This window comes from Scyliorhinus canicula, chromosome 27, assembly GCF_902713615.1.
Source record: "Scyliorhinus canicula chromosome 27, sScyCan1.1, whole genome shotgun sequence".
NCBI classification, from domain to species: domain Eukaryota; kingdom Metazoa; phylum Chordata; class Chondrichthyes; order Carcharhiniformes; family Scyliorhinidae; genus Scyliorhinus; species Scyliorhinus canicula.
The window spans coordinates 13,807,745-13,830,219 of record NC_052172.1 but is presented as its reverse complement, the minus strand read 5'-3'; the positions used below and the strand labels follow the sequence as shown (position 1 = coordinate 13,830,219).

Genomic DNA, 22,475 nt, shown 5'->3' with positions numbered 1-22,475 from the left:
TTGAACTTGTAGGTCACCCTCAGCTTTGCTGGATATACAATGCCGCACTGCACCTTGCTGATGTACAGTGCCTTCTTCACCCGGTTGAAGACAGCCTGCCTCCTCGCCAGCTCCACCGTAAAGTCCTGGTATACGCGTATACCAGCTCCAGCCCACTGCACCACCCGCTTCTGCTTAGCCCAGCACAGGACCTTCTCCTTCACACTGTACCTACGGGAGCACAGAGTCACTACTCTTGGTGGCTCACTCGCCTTTGGTACAGGCCTCCACGACTGATGAGCCCGATTCAGTTCATATCGGGAGGGATCCTCCCCCTCCCCCTATAGTTTTGCCAGCATCGCGGCAAAATACTCCATCGGCCTCGGGCCTTCCACTCCTTCGGGCAGCCCCACAATCCTCAAATTCTGTCACCTGGATCTGTTTTCCAGGTCTTCCATTTTGCCTCGCAGATCCTTGTTGACCTCTATCACCTTCCGCATCTCCTTCCCCATCGAGTCAAGTTTAAAAAAAATTTAGAGTACCCAATTATTTTTTCCAATTAAGGGACAATTTAGCGTGGCCAATCCACCTATCCTACACATCTTTGGGTTGTGGGGGTGAAACCCACACAGACACGGGGAGAACGTGCAAACTCCACACGGACAGTGACCCAGGGCCGGGATTCAAACCCAGGTCCTCAGCGCCGTAGGCAGCAATGCTAACCACTGTGTCACCGTGCTGCCCCTTCCCATCGAGGTAAGTTGATCACTGTGCAGCAATAATGTCTCTTCCACTTCCTTCAGCGCCTCGCCTTGCTCCCGCACCTCCGCTCGCCACCACCGAACTCACTTTGGTAATCGCCTCCTCCACCAGCACTTTCAAACCGCCACATCTCCTTCCTCATTGCCTCCGTGTGTTTTGTGAACTGCCTTTCGAATCACAACGCACTCTTAATTAGTTCATTTTTACAAAGGTAAAATGGCTTCCTGAGGTGAGCTTAATGATGCATCTGGAGATTATACAAAAGGTATAAACGCATCTTAACAGCAGCAAACTGCAAGCTCAGGATGCGAAGGGCATCTGCATCCTAAAAGAAAACTTTCAACCAGGATTCACAATAACCTGCATTGCATCATACAATGAGGAATTAGTATCACACCTTCAAAACTGTTGGAGGGTTAATTCGTGAGAACAGGTTGCAAAACATGGCCTGCATTCCTTTGGGCGTCGGAGACAGAGGGCTGACCCAAGTGAGGTACGCAAAATGGTAAAAGCAATAGTGTAACTCCAAATTCAAGCTTGCATCTCTCTCTTACTGCCTGCAACTCGGTCCAACCTCAATCTGGGAAACTGCAAATGAGGCAGATTAGAAGAACAAACTGATGCACCTACTTTGCAACAAGAAGTGTGTCAAGCTAGAAACGGACAAGAGACAAAACTTAATATAGAGACACAAGACACAAGTTTTAATAAAAAGGAGAAAGGAAGAAGCTCTTTCCAATATTCTCAGTTTCAAGGAAAGGCAGACGAACGTTATATGAACGCATTTGAAGTCCTTCAGCAGATGTAGCCAATTTTAATTTTTATGCCTCAATTTAATTAATTCCGCGGATTAAATTTCATTAGAAGCAAGTCTGTGTGTATTTCATTTTGGATCAGGTCTGGCCAACAGACAGGAAAAAAGATAGTGTGCCTGTAGCTTGCTGCAAATGAAAGAGTGATGTTAATTACATTAGTGCTCATTAAGTACAAAAATCTGTCTTGCAATGCTCTGTCCAAAAGCATTCCTAAATTGTAACGGTGTAAATTTTATGCAGGCATATTTATGTTCTGTTTATTACAGTAAATCTGTTTTTTGTCTTTGAAAAAATTCATACAGCAACATAGCATCTTATTTAATTCAAAATGATAAATCGGTTTGGTAGTTTATGTAAATGTCACCACAGTCCCAGAGGAACACAAGCTGCTTTTCCCTTGGAGAGCTGACTGGTGGTGATTTAACCGGAGGGTCACCACTTCTCAAGCGAGGGGCAAGGTTGAGAAGGCAGGGCCCTTCATGAGTAACCTCAGCTGGTGTGGGAATTGAACTCGCGCTGTTGCCGTCGCTTCGTATCACAATCCAGCCGTCCAGCCAACTGAGCTAACCGAGCCCCCTTTCTCTTTTTTGTAAATTTAACGCACCCAGTTCTTTTTTTCCCCCCAATTAAATGGCAATTTAGCGCGGCTAATCCACTTACCCTGCACATCTTTGGGTTGTGGGGTGAGACCCACACAGACACGGGGAGAATGTGCAAACTCCACACGGACAGTGACCCGGGATCAAACCCTCGTGCCGTGAGGCAGCAGTGCTAACCACTGTGCCACCCCAACCAAGCCCCCTTTCAGAGACTAATATAATACTGCTTTCCAGTGCTAACCACATTGGTGAGGGTTTGGAGACACATTGGCCAGATCAGGTCAGGGCATCAAACTTCCTTCCCTAATGGACATTAGCGAACAAGGTGGTTGACTAATGTTATGGTTTAGGAGCAGAAGCAGGCCATTCGGCCCCTCAAGCCTGCTCCGCCACTCCATAAGATCATGACTGAATGTTTTCTGAGTTGAGTTCCACTTTCCCATCTCCACTTCCCGCCCCCGATAATCTTGGATTCCCTTGCCAATGAGAGTTTATGTGCCTTAAAAATATTCAGTGATGCCGCTGCCACCTCCTTCTGAGGCAGAGTTCCAAAGTCGCCCGACCCTCAGAAAACAAATTCACGTCACTGTCCTGAATGGGCGACCCCTAATTTTAAAACAGTGACCCTCTAGGTCTGGACTCACCCGCAAAGGGGGGGGGGGAACATCCTTTCCACATCCCCTTGTCAAGGTGACAATCTGGTAGTCTCCGGTGGGGTTTACCTTGTGAAGCCCAGGTCTCTGGTTTACGAGCCAACTAACATATCAACCACAGAGTGGCAGCTTGCTGACTGGAGCAATATTTGGTGCTGTGCACAAGGAAACCGCACAAGTCCAAAGAAAAATACAATCTACAGATGCGCCAACATCACTAACAGTAACCTCTGGTCTGAAGCGTTATTAGCCCAAGAACAGAAGCAATTCAGTAATCCCGGGGGGGGCGTTCCATTTCGAACCACAAAAATAGGTAGCTGGGGAAATTGAAGCGGTCGTACCTCAGTGGTTTCTATCTCTCCATAGTGCTCATAACATCCAGACTCTCCGCTCGTCCAGTCTCCGTACACAAGATCAAGGTGTTCCCAGAAAAGCAGGCTAGTGTCGTTAAATTCCGCAAAGTTCTCATTCTCCGAGATGTAAACTCGTAGGTCCTGTCAGGATTGGAAAGGAGATATTTTGGGTAAATGTAAAAAAAAACATGAAGAATAGATTAAAATTGCACGGTAAATTTGGAATCAGCGTGCAAGTAAAAGCAATGGCATTGTACATTTGGTTTGTATTGTCTGGGATATTTATCACACTGTTACAATTAAGATTGCTATGGTTTAGGACTGTCGCTTTTAAGTAAAATGAATGGCGAACATGTGATCCGTTCGGAATTCTGCTTGGCAACAGGCCCAGGTGGTTTGAATGTTCCAGGTTTGAATGTTCCATGGAGGCCGGAAGGGTCCCAGAGGACTGGAAAGTGGCGAATGTAGCACCGTTGTTTACGAAGGGAGGGAGGGAGGCAGAAGACGGGAAATTATAGGCCGGTTATCCTGACTTCCGTCATTGGTGAGGATGAGATCGCGGAGTACTTGGGAAGTGCATGATAAAATAGGACTGAGTCAGCACGGCTTCATCAAGGAGAGGTCATGTCTGAAAAATCTATTAGAGTTCTTTGAGGAAGTAACAAGGAAGTTTGACAAAGGAAAACCAGTGGGCATGATTTATTTAGATTTCCAGAAGGCCTTTGACAAGGTGCCGCATAGAAGTCTATTAAATAAGTTAAGAGCCCATGGTGTTAAGGGCAAGATCCTGGCATGGGTAGAGGATTGGCTGACTGGCAGAAGGCAGAGACTATCGGCCGGAAATCTCTTATAGGTCATTGCACTGAAATGCGGGAAGGTTATGCTGAGATTGAACAGACCAAATTCGTGAAACGTTAAAACGAGGCTGGATGATTCACCCAGCTTGAGCTAGAGGGAGGATATCCAGTTATACCCTCACGGTGAAGGATAGTTCTGGGGTTAGAGCAGCACTGAGGGAGTCCAGCAGAGGTGCTGTCTTTTGGATTGTGTATTAGGTAAAATAAATCCCATGGCACTATTCCAAAGAAAAGCAAGGGGGCTCTCCCTATTTTCCTGGCCAATGTTTATCCTTCAGTCAACATCAGTAAATGTAAAATTACTTGGGTGTTAGCAGTGCTGTTCGTGGGAGCTAGCAATGTGCAAATTGGTCGCCGTGCTTCCTACATTGCAACCGTAACTCAAAAGGGCGTCATGGATTTTTAAAAATTAATTTACTGGATGTGGGCGTCGCTGACCAGGCCAGCATTTATTGCCCATCCCTAGTTGCCCTTCAGAAGGCGGCGGTGAGTTGCCTTCTTGAGCCGCTGCAGTCCTCGAGGTGTAGGTACACCCACAGAGCTGATAGGGAGGGAGTTCCAGGATGTTGCCCCAGTTACAGTGAAGGAACGGCCAATATATTTGCAATTCAGGATGGTGAATGGCTTGGAGGGGAACCTCCAGGTGGTGGGGTTCCCAGGTATCTGCTGCTCTTGTCCCTCTAGATGATAGTGGTCGTTGGCTTGAAAGGTGCTGCCTATGAAGCCTTGGTGAATTCCTGCAGTGCATCTTGTAGATGGTACACACGGCTGCTACTGTTCGTAGGTGGTGGAGGGTTTGAATGTTTGTGGAAGGGGGAGCAATCAAGCGGGCTACTTTGTCCTGGATGGTGTCGAACACCTTGAGTGTTGTTGGAGCTGCACTCATTCAGGCTAGTGGACAGCATTCCATTACACTCCTGACTTTTCCCTCTAGGTGCTGGACAGGCTTTGTGGGCTCAGGAGGTGAGTTAAACGCCATTGGATTCTTAGTCTTTGACCTGACCTCGTAGCCACAGTATTAATGTGGCTAGTCCAGTTCATTTTCGGATCAATGGTAACCCCCCAGGATGTTGATTTTGGGGGATTCAGCTATTATAATGCCATTGAATGTCAAGGGGCAATGGTTAGATCCTCTCTGTGATGTGTGAAGTGCATCGGGCTGTCTTAGGATCATCAAAAGGCTTACCATTAGTGTGTCTTTGGGGAAAAGATTGCGGCTGGGAAGTCGCACGCTCCCGGTTGGATCACTCTGCTCTGGTGGTGCACTTCCACGACGGAACCAACTGCTGATCAGCCAGATAATAAAAATTCTGAAACACAAATGTTTTTTTTTTAAATTACTGTTCAGTAAAAGAAGGGATTGAAAACAGAAATCGAACACACCTGCAAAATCCAGTCAGATTGAGGTCAGGAATATCAAGGAATCCGGAGCATCGCTGGAGAATATATTACGGAACGCAAAACAATGGAAAGGAAATTGGGAATTCAATTTATGGAGAATATATTAAAAAGTGATAATTGAAGGGAATTTAAAAAAATTTTTTTTTACGAGTACCCAATTATTTTTTTCAAGGAGCAATTTAGCGTGGCTAATCCACCTACCCTGCACACCTTCTGGATTGTGGGGGCGAGACCCACGCAGACACGGGGAGAATGTGCAAACTCCACATGGACAGTGACCCGGGAACGGGATCAAACCCGGGTCCTTGGCCCGTGAGGCAGCAGTGCTAACCACTGCGCCACCGTGCCACCCATCACCACTGGTTTTAAATAGAGATTCATAATCTTTTTGCAGGTCCTCTTTATTAATCATCTTCAAATGCTACCCAATTCCTTTTCAATTTACATAGCCATGAGGGGCCAGACATTCCATGTTCCAGTGACCTCTGTAGGCTTCAGCTCCTGCTTCGTTATTCTGCTTGCGAGTCTGTGCTCCCTCACCACTAATTGGTTGGCAGGCTGAGACAAGAGTGCCTCCACAGGCCTCAATTGGATACAATAACTTGGATGATGGAATTGAAGGTACTGTTGTTAAATTTGCTGACGACACAAAGCTAGGTAGGAAAGTAAATTGCAAAGGCCCAAGTAGCCTATAAAGCGACATACAAGTCGAGAAGGCAAAGATCTGACAAATGGAGGATAAAATATGGGCAAACGTTCAATTCTCCATTTTGGCTGGAAGAATAAAAAAAGGTTATTATCTAAATGGCGAGAGATTGCAGAGCTCCGAGATTCAGAGGGATCTGGGTGTCCTATGGCACATGAATCACAAAAGGTACAGCAAGTGATCATGAAAGCTAATAGAAGGTTATAATTTGTGAGGGGAATGGATTACAAAAGTAGGGAGATTCTGCTTCAGTTGCACAGGGCACTGGCGAGACCACATCTGGAGCATTGTGCACAGTATTGTTCTCCTTATTCAAGGAAGGATGTGAAAGGGTTGGAACCCGTTCAGAGGAGGTTGACCAGATTAGTAACAGGAATGGGTGGATTGTTTTATGAGGAAAGGTTGGACAGGCTGGGCTTGTTCCCACTGGCGTCTAGAAGAGCAAGAAGCGACTTGATTGAAACCTTTTAAGATGCCGAGGGGTCTTGACAGGGTGGATGCGGAGAGGATGTTTCCTCTTGTTGGGAGAATCCAGAGCTAGAAGACTGAGTAACCTTGGATCTCTTTTCCTCAAAAGACAGGAAGCAGTGTCTTTGAATATTTTTAAGGTAGAGGTGGTTAGATTCTTGATTAACCAGGGGGTGAAAGGTCATCGGGGGTTGGCAGGAATGTGGGAGTACAATTAGATCAGCCATGACCTATTTGAATGGTGCAGCAGGCTTGAGGGGCCGAGTGGCCTCTTCCTCCTGCTCCAAATTCCTATGTTCATTATGTAACTTCCACAGCTTTTTGGAGGAAGTGAGACCCAGATTCCCATTACTCGGTGCAAAGTGCTTCATGAAATAATCACTGAACGGCTTAGCTTTTATTTCAAGGTGAAGCCCCCTCCCAGAGGAAATAATTTCTACCCATCAACTTTCATCCACCTTCACAACTACAACCCCCTCATCCCTGCTGGATCTTCATTACGTCCTTTCAAGGGCGGTAATATTTCTGAACATGATGCAGCCCGTACCTGAATAAAACCCCTTTGATCACTTGCCAGGCATTGGGGGGCTGCTGCTGCGGAGGTGGGTTCGCCTCGACCTGATTACCTTCCGATACTTGGAGTTGCCCATCAGCAACCAACTCACTGCTGACCTGCAGAATGCAAACATAAACAAGTGATTGAGCGAGGGGCAGAAACAATGGAACAAAGTGGACACGGTTCGCATAAATGGCGGAGATATTTTCCGCCGTGGCTCTGTCGGTTAACTCTTTCAGAAGATTGTGGGTTCGAGTCACACTCCGGAGCCAAAATCTAGACTCGTACGCTATTCAGCACTCTCTTCTCATGCAGTATAAATTGTTGTTCCCTTTACTGTTGACATAGCTGTCCTGATGAGTGCAAGGTGAAAAGCTTTGATAGCTTGTTTCTTTTCGCCCTGCTGGAAGTGTCGTCTTTTGGAAGAGATGTGAAACCAAGGAATCTACTTCACTGCTGTTCGTGGGAGCTTACTTTGTACAAATTGGCTGCCTCTTTTTCCAAACAACAAGCGATTATACTTCAAACGCAAAAGGCTTTGGAACCCCTAGATAAACTCAAGACTTTAAAAAAAAAAGATATTTCTCCTCATTTATTTACTGGGTGGTTTTTCAACAGCTGCGTTAGAACAGCATTGAAATAAGCAGCCAAATATGCCTGCAAATAAAATTCACTTATGCATACTAAACATTAAAATTCAAAGGATTGAACAGTATAGAGTTATCGAAAAATGAAAATTCAAGCCTGATTGACATCACTTGCTGTTTATGTGACGAAGATGTTAAATTTGGAAATGTCTAAATTAACACTCCACTGAGAAAACCATAGACTCAGTGATACACCACAAGAGGCCATTCAGCCCATCATGTCGATCCCAGTTCTTTGAAGGAGCTGTCCAATTAGTCCCATTCCTCAACCTTTCCCAACATAGCTCGGAGATTTTTACCACTTCTTCAAGCACTTATTCAATTTCCTTTTCAAAGTTATTATTGAATCGGCATCCATGAACTTTTCAAGTAGGGCATTCTCGATAAGTGTTTTTTTCAAATGGGGATCGCAACCCTCGGCTGGGTCGCGGGGTGTTGATAAAAGGGTCACCAAAAGTGACCTCCAGTGTGTGTCACTGTTTCCAGCCGCCCCCATACACACACACGCGCACCCAGCTGGCTATCCAAGACTGCAAAGCATGTTTCCCCACACCCCGGACCCTAACTGATAAATACTGTACAAACCAAATCTTTCCTGAGCGCAGTCGTCACTGGCAGAACTCCTCCGATTGAACGCAGTGCAATTCCTCCGCGCGAGAGCCAATAGTCCGGCCCCCCAAAGTGCGGCTGAAGACCGCTAGCCCAGGAGGTGAATGGAATGCTCTGGTGCATTTTAAACCGTGTTCGCACAGATGGTTGATAAAACCATTGCAGTTTAACCCATTTTCAACTGCCCCACAGCCTGAACAAGAAGAAAAGATTCTATTTAACCCGGGAACCATTTCTAACTGAGAAACAAAGCTCCAGGGTCCAAGGTTCAATTCTCGGCTTGGGTCACTGTCTGTGCGGAGTCTGCACATTCTCCCAGTGTCTGCGTGGGTTTCCTCCGGTGCTCCAGTTTCCTTACCCCAAGTCACGAAAGACATGCTGTTAGGTGGATTGGACATTATTCTCTCTCTCTGTGTACCTGAACAGGCGTCTCGGGGCTTTTCACAGTAACTTCATTGTAGTGTTAATGTAAGTCTATTTGTGACAATAAAGATAATTAATTAAATGAGGAGGTGCGCATACTGCAATTATGTCCCATTCATGAGAATTTCCAATGTTCCTAACCAGCCTACATTCACACCCATTGCCAATTACAACATGCAGTACAACATTCTAATTGAGCATGCAGAACCATTCCCACCTACTTGTGAATGCAGAACATATTAAATATCTTAATTTCAGTGCAGGAAATAGTATTTAGGCGACCAACAAACTTTTTCAAAAAATGGTGTTACATAATTGTGGGTTCCGAGGGCTGGCCAATGGGTCGCCGGGAAAAACATAGATCATATTCAGCTGTGTAAAAATGGTAATTACGGGCAGCACGGTGGCAGTGGTTAGCATTGCTGCATCACAGCGCCGCAACGGTCCCAGGTTCGATCCCGGCTCTGGGTCACGGTCCGTGTGGAGTTTGCACATTCTCCCCGTGTTTGCGTGGGTTTCGCCTCCACAACCCAAAGATGTGCAGGGTTGCCCCTCAATTGGAAAAAAATGATTGGGTACTCGAAATTTTTTATCTTTTTTTTTAAATGCCAATTACTTAAAATTTACATCCTCCTACTGACTTTCCTGTCAATTTCTCCTTATTTACTGCCGTAAAACTCTGTACCAACTAAATCTCACAATCTCCCCCACGCCAGGGGGAGCAATCCTATCTACATCAGCCTCGCCGTGAAACTGAAATCCCGTGTGTGGTAGCATTCTAGTAGAGCACTTTTAATTGTCACTTATTTGTACAGAAGCGGTGGATTGCAAAAAAAAAGACATGCAATCAAAGCTTTTTGACTTGCACTCACTCGTGAAGATAAATCACCAGTAAAAGGGAACAATTTATACCGCATGAGAAGAGAATGCGGAATAGTTGGCAAGTGAACTGATTGTAGAAGTGTTGCCATGGCAAGGGCATTTGCCAAGGGGAATGCAGCAGAGAACAGTTAACTGCCAAGCTTTTGTTTCAAATTCAAACAGGCAGGTCGACTCTGATTGGGCAATGAATCACAGACTGACAGATCCCCTAAGTTTTCATTTAGCTGGGAAAGGTGCAATGCGTGGCCATGCCCTTGACAAGTCTTCCACCAGACTAATCAATCAGCACTCACTTTGCATGCAGTATAAATTGTTTCCTTTACTGATGGTTCATCTTGCATAGCTCTCTGATGAGTGCAACATGAAAAGCTTTGGTAGCATTCCTCTTTTGTCAGGAACACTTAATCACTTCCACACGCCCTCAGTGACCATGGCATCCTTCTTACAGTGCGGTGCCTAAACTCGAACACAATATTCTCGTGGGGTCAAACCAGTGATGTAGCAATTTCCTTGCATTGATATTCTCTGCCTTTGTGCACAAGCGAATGACATTGCATGCAAACCTTAGTATTCTTAACCCCTCCCCCCCCACCCCCTTTAACACCCCGTTCTGCACTCCTTTTCAAAGTTTTCTATCTAATTCATATTCCTCCTACTAAAATTATGACTTCAGTTGCATTGACTTGCATCTTCCGCGTCACTTCACTGGTCATTGCAAACTAACGGTATGCCACAATACCAACCGCCAGGAAATAAGGACAAGAGAATTCAAAACCATCTGCATGGAATTCTTTCTACATCTCCATAATCAAATCAAACAGAATGGAGCAATTATACCCATCAGGGAAGATTGAACAGGCTGGGACTGAGAAGCGACTTGACAGAGGTTGTTAAAGTTATGAAAGGGTTTGGTAGATCAGACACACAGATGAGGGATGCCTGGTAGGTGAAACCAGAATATGGGTCACAAGTGATAGTTATTAATACATCCAGCAGTAAAATCAGCAGAAACCTCTTTACCCAGAGAAAGGTTAAAATGTAGAACTGGTCACCACAAGGAATAGTTGAGATGAACAGCAAAGGGGAAGCTTTGTAAAGAGGAACAAAGGAATAGGATATACTAACAAAGAGTGGAAGGAAATCCTAAGCGCAAGATTGTGTGTTTAATTTCTCCCACCAGAGGTTTCACCTCGGCTACCCCATCTCATGAAACCAACATTGGCATGGATCCATTACAAAAGTGACCAGTTTCAGTCTGGATATTTGTTTTGTTATGGGCCAAGATTTAGAAAACTCCAAAATATATCATGGAGTTCACCTGACTCACGACTTTCAATAGATTTTGGTTATGGGGAGCACAAGGGTCCACTCTCCAGGTGTTATGCAACAGAGACCATAAGTTTTTTTTAAACAAAACAATGTTTATTCTATGAACCCAGTTAACATTTTATAAACACACTAAACATCTTATCAACTACCAACATATGTAACCCAACAGATACAATACTCTATAGGTGACCCTTAATACCTTTCCTAGCAACATCCATAAGTTAAACCCTTTTTACAAAGACAGCAGGTTTAAATTCTCTACAGAAACAGGTATTACTTTGAAATCATCAAGTGAGCTGAATACATTCTTTAGCTTGTAGCGAGAAAGATTACACATCTGCTTGCTTTGAATACAACTCTCCAACTATGAAAACGAAACCAAAAACAGAGCCGCAAAGCAGCTTTTCCGCTCAAAACGAAAGTAAAAAGACAGACAGCCAAGCTCCACCCACACACTGATATCACTGCAGCTATTTGATAAACACCCATTTCTTAAAAAGGTACTAACATCGTCTTAACGCATGAAAATTCCAAGATATGGAAAGGTTTTTCCCAGTCCAAAGCTCTGCTGCCCTCACTCGCCCTCATGTCACATCTGGACGTGTTCTAGAACATAGAACACAGAACAGTACAGAACAGGCCCTTCGGCCCTCGATGTTATGCCGAGCAATGATCACCCTACTCAACCCACGTATCCACCCTATACCCGTAACCCAACAACCCCCCCTTAACCTTACTTTTTAGGACACTACGGGCAATTTAGCACGGCCAATCCACCTAACCTGCACATCTTTGGACTGTGGGAGGAAACCGGAGCACCCGGAGGAAACCCACGCACACACGGGAGGACGTGCAGACTTCGCACAGACTGCTGAGCTTCTTTGCAATAATCAGCTTTGCAACACCCTAGTTCCACAATCAGGATAATTCCACAGCACAAGATGACATTTACAACACACTGACACACAATAACTATGCAGGCCTAGGGTCTATGGCACCATGCAGAATAACCCCATCAGCTGTTAAAGAACTCGGCCAAGAAGGCGGGTTCCTAAGCGCAAGATTGTGTGTTTAATTTCTCCCACCAGAGGTTTCACCTCGGCTACCCCATCAAATCCCTTTTAATATTAAACAGGCAGCAGATCACTGTTACAGGTTAAGGTACAACTCCATGTACACAACCACCTTAAGACCCCAAACTCCAGTATTATTTTGATGTGAAAAGCCGTGCTACTGATCTACAAACTGAAGACACCAACTTCAGATTTCAGGAACCTGTCGGTGGATTTTTAAATAAATCAATGCAAATTCCTAAAATAATGGCAATGCACTCAAGTCACAGATGGCATGCTAAAAAACCTTAACTACTAAAGTTATAGCTTCCGATTACAAAGGAGAAGACTGGAGGGGTGGCCAGATCAAGGTCTTATAAGATTACAAAAGGATTGAATTGAGCCAATTTAGAAAAGATGCTCCCACTTACAGGAGAGGCCAAAGTTAAGAGACAGCCCCATTATTAGAGACAGCCCCATAGGGAATTCAGGAGAAACACTTTTACCCAGAGAATGGTGAGAATGTGGAATTCGGCACCACACGGCAGGGCCGAGGTGATCGTTATAGAATCTTCATTTAAAAGGGAAGTTGGATAAACACATTAGGGAGAAAAGAACAGCATGCTTCATGAAGGAAGGGAAGTCGATGAGGCATATACCAGTTGAGCATTTTTGTGTTATAAGTTCAATGTAACAATCAGAGTAACTAATTAATTTTTGGATACCTAGTACCATCTGGTGCCGACGCCCTCATCCATACTTTTGTTACCTTTCCACTTGACTGTTCCAATGGTCTCCAGACGAATCACCCAGCGTTTTGCCTTGGTTAAGTCAAGGACAACCAAAGTCCTGTTGCTCATTCCCGAGCTCACACTGAAGTCCCGTTCACCCATCAGCCGTGTGCTCATTGAGCCACATCGGCTGCCGGTGCATTGTCAACGGGGTGTTAAAATCCCCTTCCTGGTGTACACGGCCTTCCTCCTTCCCCATTTCTGTAACGTCCACCCTGCCAAGATCTCTGCCTTCCTCCAGCCTTGGCCTCCTGTGACTGCTACACTTGCATCAATCCTGACATTGGTGCCTGTGCTTTTCAGTCCCTCCCTAAAGCTCGCTGCCCGCTCTCTCTCTGCTGTGCAAAACATAACTCTTTAACCAGCTTTAACCAAGCTGTCCTTTCTTTGAATTGCAAGTTATTATACAGCACTTGTCACATGAGAGCAGAATGTAAAGCAACTGGAGAGATACAGAAAAAACACAATCTGAGCAATAAGGCTTTCAGAACACTGTGAGGGGATGGTGAGTGATAGAAAAGGTAGCCTGGAAGAAGTGTTCCCATAGCAACTGTTTTGGCAGGGGCAAGCAGAAAATCAAGGTCACAAAAATGCATTTAATGCTTTACCATTTGGTGAGAAATTATCTAGTAGAAGCCACCAAGGTTGAAAATGGCAAAAAGATAACTCACTCGACCAAGTTTGAGCAGCAAAAGCCTGAGGCAAGGTTCTGAGACCTTGGGAAACAATAGGTTTGGTTGTGTGAAACTGCCACGTACCTTAATTTCAGCAGTGAGAGGGGAGGGTGTACAGGATGCAGTGATTATAGCTTAGAGGAACCACGAGAGACATTCCCAGCAGTAGAGTGACGTGACAATGGAGAAAGGTCGGGGTTAGACATAATTGTCCATCATGACAGCATTCTGACCAGGAGTACAAGCTATGTACTCGCTATGTGCAGCACGGTAGCACTAGTGGATAGCACTGTGGCTTCACAGCGCCAAGGTCCCAAGTTCGATTCCCCTCTGGACCACTGTCTGTGCGGTGTCTGCACATTCTCCCAGTGTCTGCGTGGGTTTCCTCCGTGTGCTCCGGTTTCTTCCCACAGTCCAAAGACGTGCAGGTTAGGTGGATTAGCCATGATAAATTGCCCTTAGTGACCAAAAAGGTAGGAGGAGTTATTGGGTTACAGGGCTAGGGTGGAAGTGAGGGCTTAATTGGGTCGGTGCAGCCTCGATGGGCCGAATGGCCTCCTTCTGCACTGTATGTTCTATGTTAGAAAGACTCTCTCTCCCCACCCCTCATTAGGGTTGGAATCATTTCAGTACAGAAGGCGGTCATCCGGCCCGTGCCAGCTCTCTGCAGGGCAAGCCAATTGTGGGTAATACGCATATTTCATGAGCTTCAGTTTAAGATGGAGACTTGGGGTTCATGCTGAAATCCCCAGTCTTGGAGCAAGAAAGAGAAGACAGGGCAAATGAGAAAGTAAGCTGGCATGGTCAAGCGAAAGCCCACAGGTTTCTCGAAGGGAATCGACAGGATTGAAAAGTTCCACAGCTTGAGACATGTTGTGGGTTAAGAGGTGCTGAGGCAGGAAGAACACACTTGGTACAAGAGGAGCCACTTACTTCTTGGAGGCAACCTCTCTCCGTTCATGAGCCATGCAGACCATTACCAGGGTAGTGGGTGCCTGGAACGCGCTGCCGGAGGTGGTGGTGGAAGCATGGACGATAGTGACGCTTAAGGGGCATCTTGACATGAATAGGATGGGGATACGGACCCCGGAATGTAGAAGATTTTAGTTTAGATGGGCAGCATGGTCGGTGCAGGCTTGGGAGGGCCGAAGGGCCTGTTCCTGCACTGTACTTTTCTTTGTTCTTTGATTGTATTACCTGGTCTCAGACCTGCTGTAACATCCATACCCCCCTTCAGTCCACTGAATTTGGATGCAACGAGCAACTACCCTGTAAGTAACAGGAGTGTTATTCAGCCTCCACTTCTCAAGCTGACAAGCCCTCAACTGCAGCAATGGTCAGCTCAGTAGGACACGAACCACGGCCAAAGTCAGATGAGAGCTTTGCGAACTAACCAAAACATACAAGAGCCGAGCAATACGTCACCGATACACAATGTCTGGATGGTGAATAGCTCTTTGTTCTGACTGGAAGGAGGTATGAAGTGACGTCCACCAGGATTCCGCATGGACCTCTGCTGTTTGTTTGATATACGTTAATGAATTGGACAGGGAACAGGAAGCAACTTGTACATGACACAATACTTGAAAGCACAGGAAAGTGAGGAAAATAATAGGCTCAAGAGGACAGGGTGTGAGGCAACTCATTTTGGTAGAAAGAATGAGGGGAAGCTAAACAAATTTTAAAAAGTACAATATTAAAGTTGGTGCATTAACTAAGAGGGTGTGTGCACACAAATCTTTGAAAGGAGACAAGGTCAGGTTAACATAAACAGTTGAGGCACAGTAAATCCTGCACTTTATTAGATAAGAGTACAAAAGCAAGGCGGTTATGCTGAACCTATATAAAACACTAGTTCAGCCTCAGTTGGACTTTTGCACGTCCAAGTCCGGGTATGACACTTTAGGAAAGACACGAAGGGTTTGGTGAGGGTACAGAAGAGATTTACTACAATGGCTCCAGAAACTAGGAATACTCTCCTTTAAGCAGAGAAGGCAAAGAGGAGCTCTGATACAGGTGGTTCAAATCCTGAGGGGTTTAGGGGTATTTGCTACAGGCCACTTCTCCTCCAAGGCCTCAAGTGCACCTTTATTTGCTTGCTGCGAAATACACTGGAATTTGCCACTGCTGCAGGCATGCATGCATCAGAGCCTGCAAGACGTATGCAACACTCCCCACACATCCCCGACTCCCAACTTTCCCATTTTCCTCCTCCAACATGTCCCCAATATCCACCAAACCCAGTCCCCCTCCCGGCGGCCCAATCAAAATGTTTTAATATCCCAATTGGCCCTCAGGGTTTCTAGCGATCGCCAATGTCTTCAATGGCTGAAGGGTCAGTAACCAGAGGACACAGAATTAAAGCAATTGACAAAGGAAACAGAGACAACACGAGGAAAAAGCGGTTCACACAAATTTAGATTTACACAGGTTGAGATTTTGAACGTGTTGCTTTATAGGCTGGCGGGTATGGATTCAACAGAACTGCACAGGTTATCAAAGAAACACGCCATTCTGTCCAACCAAACGTTCTACTGCTCTTTCCTCATCTAATTCTATCAGCATAACCAATTTGCTATGCCCATATGCTGATCAAACCTGCCCTTAAATACATCTACACTATGCGCTTCAACCACTCCCTGTGGGAGTGACTTGCACATTCTCACCACTTCCTGGGTGAAGTTTCTTCTGAATTCCCGACTGGATTTCTTGGGGACTAGTTTATATTGACAGCCTCCAGTTGGACCACAAGGCGTAGGATCGGAAGTAGGCCACTCAGCCCATCGAGTCTCCTCCATTCAATGAGATCATGACTGATAGAACATACAGTGCAGAAGGAGGCCATTCAGCCCATCGAGTCTGCACCACATTAAGCCCTCACTTCCACCCTATCCCCGTAACCCAATAACCCCACCTAACCTTTTTGGACACTAAGGGCAATTTAGCATGGCCAATCCACCTAACCTGCACGTCTTTGGACTGTGGGAGGAAACCGGAGCACCCGGGAGGAAACCCACGCAGACACGGGGAGAACGTGCAGACTCTGCACAGACAGTGACCCAGCGGGGAATCGAACCTGGGACCCTGGCGCTGTGAAGCCACAGTGCTATCAACTTGTGCGACCGTGCTGCCCACAAATCTGATGTGATAATCCTCAGCTCACAATCTCTGACAAATGCTTTGACAAAGAGTCATCCACACTTGAAACATTAGATCCCTTCTCTCTCCACAGAGGCTGTCAGACCTGCTGAGAATGTCCAGCATTGTCTGTTTTTGTTTCATATTCCAGCATCCACAGTAATTTGCTTTTGTCTGCTAGTCTGGTCTCTGAACCACATTAACAGGTTCAGGGAAGAGATTTAGGATCTAGACTGCCACTTCAGTGGAGTATGGACGGAGAGAGGAGATGTTAAACTAAAACCTTGTCTTCCCTTTAAGCAAGATTGCTTCTCTCTGGTCTCCTGGTCAATATTTATCACTCAACCAACGTCAGAAACAGAATTCACCCCATTACTTCGGAAACTTCTTGTGCACAAATTACTGCTGTATTGCCAACGGTGATGACACTTTGTGTATGGGCATTGTCTGCAATGTTCTCTGAAGTTCACAGAACTATAGAAATTTACACAGAAAAGGACAGTCATTCGGCCCACAATCGCCAGGACTGCCAAAAGAAAAGCTATTCAGAATAATCCCACTTTTCAATTCTCTCTTTTTTTGTATAAATTTAGACTACCCAATTCATTTTTTTTCCAAGGGGCAATTTAGCGTGGCCAATCCACCTAGCCTGCACATCTTTCAGGTTGTGGGGGTGAAACCCACGCAAACACGATGAGAATGTGCACACTTTTCAATTCTTGATCCATAGTGTTATCGGCCAGGGTTTAGAGAACCCCTAAGTGTATCATGGAGTTCACCTGACCCACAACTTTTAATAGATTGTGGTTTCATTTAATTTAATTTTTCATTTCATTTCATTTCGTATGGGGAGCACACGGCCCACTCTACAGGTGGTACAGCAGAAATGGAAAAGTTTTTTTTTTAAAGCAAAACAATGTTTATTCTATGAACTCAAGTTAACCTTTTTAAAACATAGTGAACATCTTAGCAACCATTAATTCAAATACAACCCCCAAAGACTACAACACTAAGTAATCCTTTAAGCTTTCCTTTTAACATCCAGATGACTGAAAAACAAAATCTTTATCAGAAGCACATCACGTTAAAGTCACTACTGAAAACATTTATAATTCTGAATTCACCAAATGATCAAGAGATAGTCTTTTGATGGCAGAGAGAACAGCAGTGCACCTGCTCTGTCTGGCTTCAGCTCCAACACTGAAAACAAAACTAAAACACACCCTGCAGCCTGCTCAAAAACGAAAGTAAGCCCAGCTCCACCCATTCTCTGACATCACTGCAGTAGTAAACACCCATTTTTTAAAGGTACTCTCACTACAGATATTTATATACACACCCATTTATAACCACCCATTTCTTAAAAGGTACTCTCACATGACAATAGCCTTGTAGGACACAGCATTTCAAGCTCCTGTCCGATACCGGAGGCGTCCTGCCTCTACCGCCATTTCGAGGAGGAGTGAGTTTTTAAAAAAATAAAGTCTCACCTCCCCTCTAATCATACCAGTACTGTTTAAATCTATGCCTTTGAGTTATTAACCGCTCTGCTAAAGGAAAAAGGGAAGAAGCCCTCATAATTTTATGCACCTCAATTAAAACTCTTCTCAGCAGGGGTGGCATAGTGGTTAGCACTGCTGCCTCACAGCACTGAGGACCCAGGTTCGATCACGGCTCTGGGTCACTGTCCATGTGGAGTTTACACATTCTCTCCGAGTCTGTGTGGGTTCTGTCCCCACAACCCTAAAGATGTGCAGGGTGGGTGGATTAGCCACACTAAATTGCCCCTTAATTGGAAAAAAGTAATAGGGTACTCTAAATTTTAAAAAAACTATCAACCTTCCGAAGAAAGGGCGGTGGCACGGTAACGCATTGGTTAGCACTGTTGCTTCACAGCACCAGGGTCCCAGGCTCGATTCCCAGCTTGGGTCACTGACTGCGCAGAGTCTGCACCTTCTCCAAGTGTCTGCGTGGGTTTCCTCTGAGTGCTCCGGTTTCCTCCCATAAATCCCAAAAGACGTGCTTGTTAGGTGAATTGAACATTCTGAATTCTCCCTATGTGAACAGTCGCCGGAATGTGGCGACTAGGGACTTTTCACATTAATTTCATTGCAGTGTTAATGTAAGCCTACTTGTGACACAAATAACCCTAGCCTTTCCAATCTTTTCCAATAGTTTAAGGTTGCAAAATGCACTATAGCAAGCCAGGTTTGTCCTTCTCTTTAGCGTGAAGACATCAATTCAGATCAAGCTGTGCCTTTACTGGAAGGTCATAGATTTTACATAGAATTTACAGTGCAGGGGGAGGCCATTCGGCCCATCGAGTCTGCACCGGCTCTTGGAAAGAGCACCCTACCCAAGGTCAACACCTCCACCCTATCCCCATAACTCAGTAGCCCCACCCAACACTAAGGGCAATTTTGGACACTAAAGGGCAATTTATCATGGCCAATCCACCTAACCCGCACATCTTTGGACTGTGGGAGGAAACCGGAGCACCCGGAGGAAACCCACGCACACACGGGGAGGATGTGCAGACTCCGCACAGACAGTGACCCAAGCCGGAATCGAACCTGGGACCCTGGAGCTGTGAAGCGATTGTGCTATCCACAATCCTACTGTGCTACCCTTAAGGGGGGGGTTCAACCTTACTAGCCGCACATTCATCTCTGCAGTCCCTCACCTCAGTTGCGTTCTGTTGCAAACACACAGGAACAGAAGGAAGCCATTCAGTCCCTCAATCCTGTCCCCTCATTCTCTGACCCAACTCCACATACCTAACTTTGCCCCACATCCATTGGCGTTCAGAATGAAATGTGATCTTATTCAAATATACAAAATCCCGAGGGGACTTGACAGATACCAGATGTTGCCCTTTGTGGGAGAGACTAGGGGACACAGTTTGGGAATAAGAGGTTTCCAGATAGAGATTTTGTTCAGGAGAATTTTGTTCTCTCAGAGAAGGAGTTCATCTGTGGCATTCTCTTCCCTAGGAAAGCAGTGGAGGCTCAGATATTTTTGATCGACTAGGGAGCCAGGGATTAAGAATGAGCAGACAGGAAAGGGGTCAAGACAGCAGCCAGAATCAGATCAGCGTAGATCTGATTGAATGGTGGGGATGGTTTGATGGGCCAAATGGCCTCGCCCTGCTGTTAAGGCCTATGTTTTGGCTTCCCTTCTTCACTTGTTCCCATGTGACTTCTTCGCTTTCAGCTGAAAGCGGTGTGAAAACTCAGGCAAAGATATCCAACTACTGGAAACCCAAGATGATGCAATAGGGATGAGAGAGAGCATGTGATCATATGTGATCTTATGGCATGGCAGAGCAGGCTCGAAGGGCCGAATAGCCTACTCCTGCTCCCAGGTCTGACATTCATATCCATTCACACCTCTGATTAGCCAAAAACCTCTCAATCTCAGATTGAAAATTAACAAGTGACCTATTGTGTCTATTGCGGGTGAGAGTTCCCAACTTCAGCCACCCTTCGGTGCTTCCTAATTTCACTCCATTCAGCCCACGGCACTGATGCATGCTCTCGCAAGGAGCAATTCACATACTGCCACAGTTCCCCACATCCCTGCACATTGCCACTTCTCAGAAATTAAAAAAAAGTGGAACAGGAGGCCACTCTGCCCACCGCCTGTGTCAGCTGAGACATGAACCACCCAACCCTCATTCCATTTTCCAGCACTTGGCCCGTTGCCCTGGAGATTACGGAACTTCAGAGGCTGGGCTGCACATGTTTCAAACCGTGCGCCCCCACCCCCTGCTAAATTTAAACTCTTCATCCAGCAGAAATCTCTTTCTCTCCCCGCACGATTATACAGGTATATGGATCTCACCAGCAAGGCCAGCATTGGTCGCCCGTCCCTCACCACCCCTCGAAACGAGCGACCCACTCAGCTGCCTCGGAGAGGTGGGGGGGGGGGGGGGGGGAAGAAAGAGAAGAGAGGGGCAGTTAAGAGCCAACCGCAAAGCGCTGTGGCGGGAATGGGAACATTCCCGGATGATCAGAGAATCCCTAACAGTGCAGGAGGAGGCCTTGCCGCCCATCGAGTCGTAGAATGTACAGTGCAAGAGGCCATTCGCCCCATCGAGTCGTAGAATTTACAGTGCAGGAGGAGGCCATTCAGCCCATCGAGTCACAGAATGTAAAGTGCAGGAGCAGTCTATTCAGCCCATTGAGTCCACATCGACCCTTCGAAAAAGCAGGCCGGCCTGGGCCCAATCCCCCGACCTCACCGGTTAATGGAAACGTGACACGGTCGATCGGCCCAACCTGCACACCCGTGGGCTACATCAGCAATCGGACCCCGATGCCATCTGGGCAGGGGGAGCGTTTTGAGCTGGGGTATTTCACCCGCTCACAGTGGCCGCAGAGGATAGTATGTGGGGGGGGGGGGGGGGGGGGCAGCTCTGTCTGGAGGGGTTGGAGTGGGTGAGGAGGGAGGATTGCCCCCCCCGGGTGGGGGTCAGGGTGGGCTTTCGCTACTCCCAGGGTTTTATTAATTGAATTTAAATTCCACCGGCTGCCGGGTGGGGGGTCGGTTCCCCCCCTCCCTCAGTGACAGTCCGCGGCCTCTGGGCTGCTCCTGCCCGGGGATGACCGGCTTGCCCAAAGGCCGCTGACTGAAGCCCGGGATCCGAGGCCTCCTCCTCCGCCGGTGCCGGTGCCTCTGAGCGGCCGGCTGCCCTCCCCTCGGCTCCCCGGCCCCTAGCTCTCTCTCTGGCTCTCACCTCGCCGTTGGCCGGACTGACCGGCGCCTCGCTTTCCTGCGCCGCCATCTTCCCTCCCGCCGGCCCGCAACACCTTTAACTGCGGGATTTGAGGGGGGGCGCGGAGGTCAGACGGGAATCTCGCGGGCCTGTGACAAGTGAGGTGCCCGCCATCTTTGATGCTGGCGGAAGTGCCCCCACCCGCCAAGTGTCACCTCTGCTCATTCAGCCCTTCTCCCTCCACCGGCGCTGTCGGACCTACTGCCAGCGCCCAGCATTTCCTTGTCTCCGTTTCAGATTCCAGCATCAGCGGTAATTTACTTTCATAATAAAAGCAAAACACTGCGGATGCCGGATCTGATTTATTTTCAAAAAAGGCCACTTGCTGGGTGAACTCAGCATCTGCCTGGAGAGGGAGGGAGAGCGGCGGAGAGGTTTGGCTCTATGAATGAACATGGAACATTACAGCGCAGTATGGGCCCTTCGGCCCTCGATGTTGCGCCGACCTGTGAAACCACTCTCAAGCCCATCCACACTATTCCCTTATCGTCCATAGTCTAGCTCGGTTGACTGGTTTGTCAGATGGAGCGAGGCCAACGGCGCGGGTGTGTCACAAGTAGGCTTTACATTAACACTGAAGTGACGTTACTGTGAAAATCCCGAGTCGCCACGCTCCGGCGCCTGTTCGGGTACATAGAGGGAGAATTCAGAATGTCCAATTCGTCTAACAGCACCTCTTTCGGGACTTGTGGGAGGAAACCAGAGCACCCGGAGGAAACCCATGCAGACACGGGGAGAACGTGCAGACAGTGACCTCAGCCAGGAATCGAACCAGGTCCCTGGCGCTGTGAAGCAACAGTGCTCCCATGCCGCCCATGCGCTGCTCCAGCCAGAACCTCGCCTTGGAGTGCGAACCTGGGGCCAGGCAGATGCGTGGCCTGGGAGGCTGATGCCAAATCCGGTAGACGCCATGGTTATCCATGAGCCTTCTCAACCTCGCCCGAGGTGTGGCGATCTTCATGTTAAATCAGCACCAGTCAGCCTTCCCTCCCAAATGGGAAAGC

General features: G+C 46.9%; 1 protein-coding gene across 1 annotated transcript in view; it reads right to left on the bottom strand.

Moving 5' to 3' along the window:
- clptm1 (CLPTM1 regulator of GABA type A receptor forward trafficking) overlaps positions 1-21,575 on the bottom strand; it is a 63,415-nt gene extending 41,840 nt beyond the window's left edge. The window contains exons 1-4 of the mRNA XM_038785973.1: positions 21,433-21,575; positions 7,141-7,265; positions 5,205-5,328; positions 3,150-3,302 (exon numbers count right to left, since the gene is read on the bottom strand). Of these exons, the coding sequence (XP_038641901.1) occupies positions 3,150-3,302; positions 5,205-5,328; positions 7,141-7,265; positions 21,433-21,480 (450 nt within the window). The 5' untranslated portion in view covers positions 21,481-21,575. The remainder of the gene's footprint in view (positions 1-3,149; positions 3,303-5,204; positions 5,329-7,140; positions 7,266-21,432) is intronic.
- Positions 21,576-22,475: the final 900 nt, after the last annotated feature.